Below are 2,269 nucleotides of genomic sequence, written 5' to 3' on the forward strand. Positions count from 1 at the left end.
GTGGGTTGCCGTGGTGGAGGTGCCTTGGTGGTGGTAGCCGGTGTTGTAAGGGTGGCCGTCACTGTGCCGGTAGCCGCCCTCACGCGTCTCGAACCCGTTGCCTTGGCGGTTGGGACACGCTGGTGTGTCGACGGGCGTGGTGTCTTCGCCGTTGCTGGTGTACCCGGCGACCTCGCCGCCGAGGAGCCAAGTGTCCTGACCAGGTCGGCGGTCCGGTCGGCCCACCACCGGCAGTAGGCTGCCCAAAGGAGCGGCTCAGCCCGCAGTTGATCTACCCCCGCCTTGTTGACGTCGTCCACTGTGCGGCAGCTTCCCGACGATCCCTGTGACGTGACCGCCTCCCTAACCTTTTCCAACATCTCCACAACCTTGTTAGTGTCCATGTTGTTCACTGATGGTGGCTGGAGGTGGTGCTGAAAAACGCGCAATCGTGTAATTAATTAATTATGTGCGCGTTTTAGGCAGGACACGTGGATCTTTCTCGGCGGTAGCTGATCGGTTAGGAAAACTCCTTTACCAACTCGCTTTTCCAGCCTTACGGGGCCCCACCATTTCGGTGCGAATCCCGCATGAAATACCTTGTGGGCCTTGGACAAGTGGTGGGCCTTATATAGTACCATATCTCCCTCCGAGAATTTGCATTTCTCGGCCACTATGTCCCGGTTGTGTCTGCCTGTGATTTCTACCTCCCGCTTAAGTCTATCCCTGTTTATTGGTTCGACCTGCGTATGTGAATCAGATTTTAGGGTCCAATCCCCGGGTCTTTTGTACTCGCGTCCGAGTACTAACACCGATGGTGGATATCCTGTCTGTACATTGCGCCGATTTCGAATAGCAAATAAAATGGGGGCTAACTTCGTGTCCCAGGTGGTGTGTTTGCCGTTGGTGAGTGCCGCGCGTAGTCCTTTCTTTAAGTCCTGATTGCGGCGCTCGACCGGGTTGGCTCTTGGGTGATAGGTTGGGGTGGTCCAACCTTCCGCCCCCCATCGTTCAATCGCGCTAAGCATGTCGTTTGACACGAACTGGGGGCCATTGTCACTGAGATACACGCGGGGGTAGCCGAAACGTGAGAAAAATTCTCGTTCGAGCGTTTCGGTAATGTTTTTAGTAGTGGCTGTTCCGAGCGGGTATGCCTCGGTCCATCTACTGAAGCAGTCGGTGGCTACCAAGATATAGGATTTTCCTTTACTCGTGCGAGGATAGGGTCCCATTAAATCTATACTGATAACCTCCCAGGGGTGTCGGGGTTATTCGACCGTGAGTTGAGTGGTTTAGTACATGCACATATGTGACATGACTTGACATACAGCCTCACGTCGTTTTTGAGCCCCTTCCAATAGAAACGGTCCCTGACTGCCCGGTAAGTTTCCTTCCACCCTGAGTGACTAGCCGTGATGTGGTCGTGATACCTCCAGATCACCTGTTGGGATTGGGTTTTGGGTATCACGACTGATAAGTGGCCCTTGACGTTTTGCCGCAGGAGGCCATCCGATAGGACAAAAGTGTCCGTATCTTTTGTGGCGCTTCTGGTGTTACGTGCAGGGGTGTCCGACTTAATTGATTTGATAATGTCTCGCGTCTGGGGGTCGTTGGATTGCCAAGACGCGAGTATTGTGGTGGAAAACGGGACGTCGGAGAGTACGTCGACCGTTTCGACTGTGGTGAAGATGTTATCAGCGGGGGGGTTAGTAGTGTTGGTGGGTGGTGAGGTGGGTACCCCTACTAAGCGCTCCTCAAGCTGATCCTCATCTACGGGTGGGCCTGGGGCAGGGTTCCGTGATAACATGTCTGGTCCCTCGTTTTGCACGCCGGGTACATGTATCGTGTGGAAATCCAAGTTTGCGAGTTGGAGAGACCATCGCGTTAACTTTGAATTATTGTCCTTTGCCCTGTGAAGCCAAGTTAGTGCTGCGTTATCTGTAAAGAGCTTAAACGGTCGCGCTTCAAGGTATGGTCTAAATTTGTCCGTGGCCCATATAATTGCCAAGCACTCGCGTTCTACGGCGGCGTATCGCTTCTGGGTGTCCGAGAACTTTTTGCTCGCGTAAGCGATGACGCGTCTTTCCTCCGGTCTGTCACCCCTTTGGAAAAGTACCGCGCCAGCGCCTAGTTCGCTAGCATCAGTCTGGAGACAGAAAGGCTCGGTGTAATCGGGTGGGGATAATTTAGGCGAGTCGTACAGGGCACTTTTGACAGAGTCAAAGGCTTTCTGTTCGACATCCGTCCATGACCACTTCGTTCCCTGTTTAAGTCGGTTGGTTAAGGGGGC

At 53.8% G+C, this 2,269-nt stretch overlaps 1 protein-coding gene across 1 annotated transcript; it reads right to left on the reverse strand.

Moving 5' to 3' along the window:
* Positions 1–440: 440 nt before the first annotated feature.
* On the reverse strand, positions 441–1,211 carry LOC112681163 (uncharacterized protein K02A2.6-like). The gene has a single exon (XM_025551425.1). The coding sequence runs from the start codon at positions 1,209–1,211 to the stop codon at positions 441–443; it is 771 nt and encodes a 256-aa protein (XP_025407210.1).
* Between the last annotated feature and the right edge of the window lie 1,058 nt (positions 1,212–2,269).

Source organism: Sipha flava, unplaced genomic scaffold, assembly GCF_003268045.1.
Source record: "Sipha flava isolate LNK unplaced genomic scaffold, YSA_version1 18706_pilon_pilon, whole genome shotgun sequence".
NCBI lineage: Eukaryota > Metazoa > Arthropoda > Insecta > Hemiptera > Aphididae > Sipha > Sipha flava.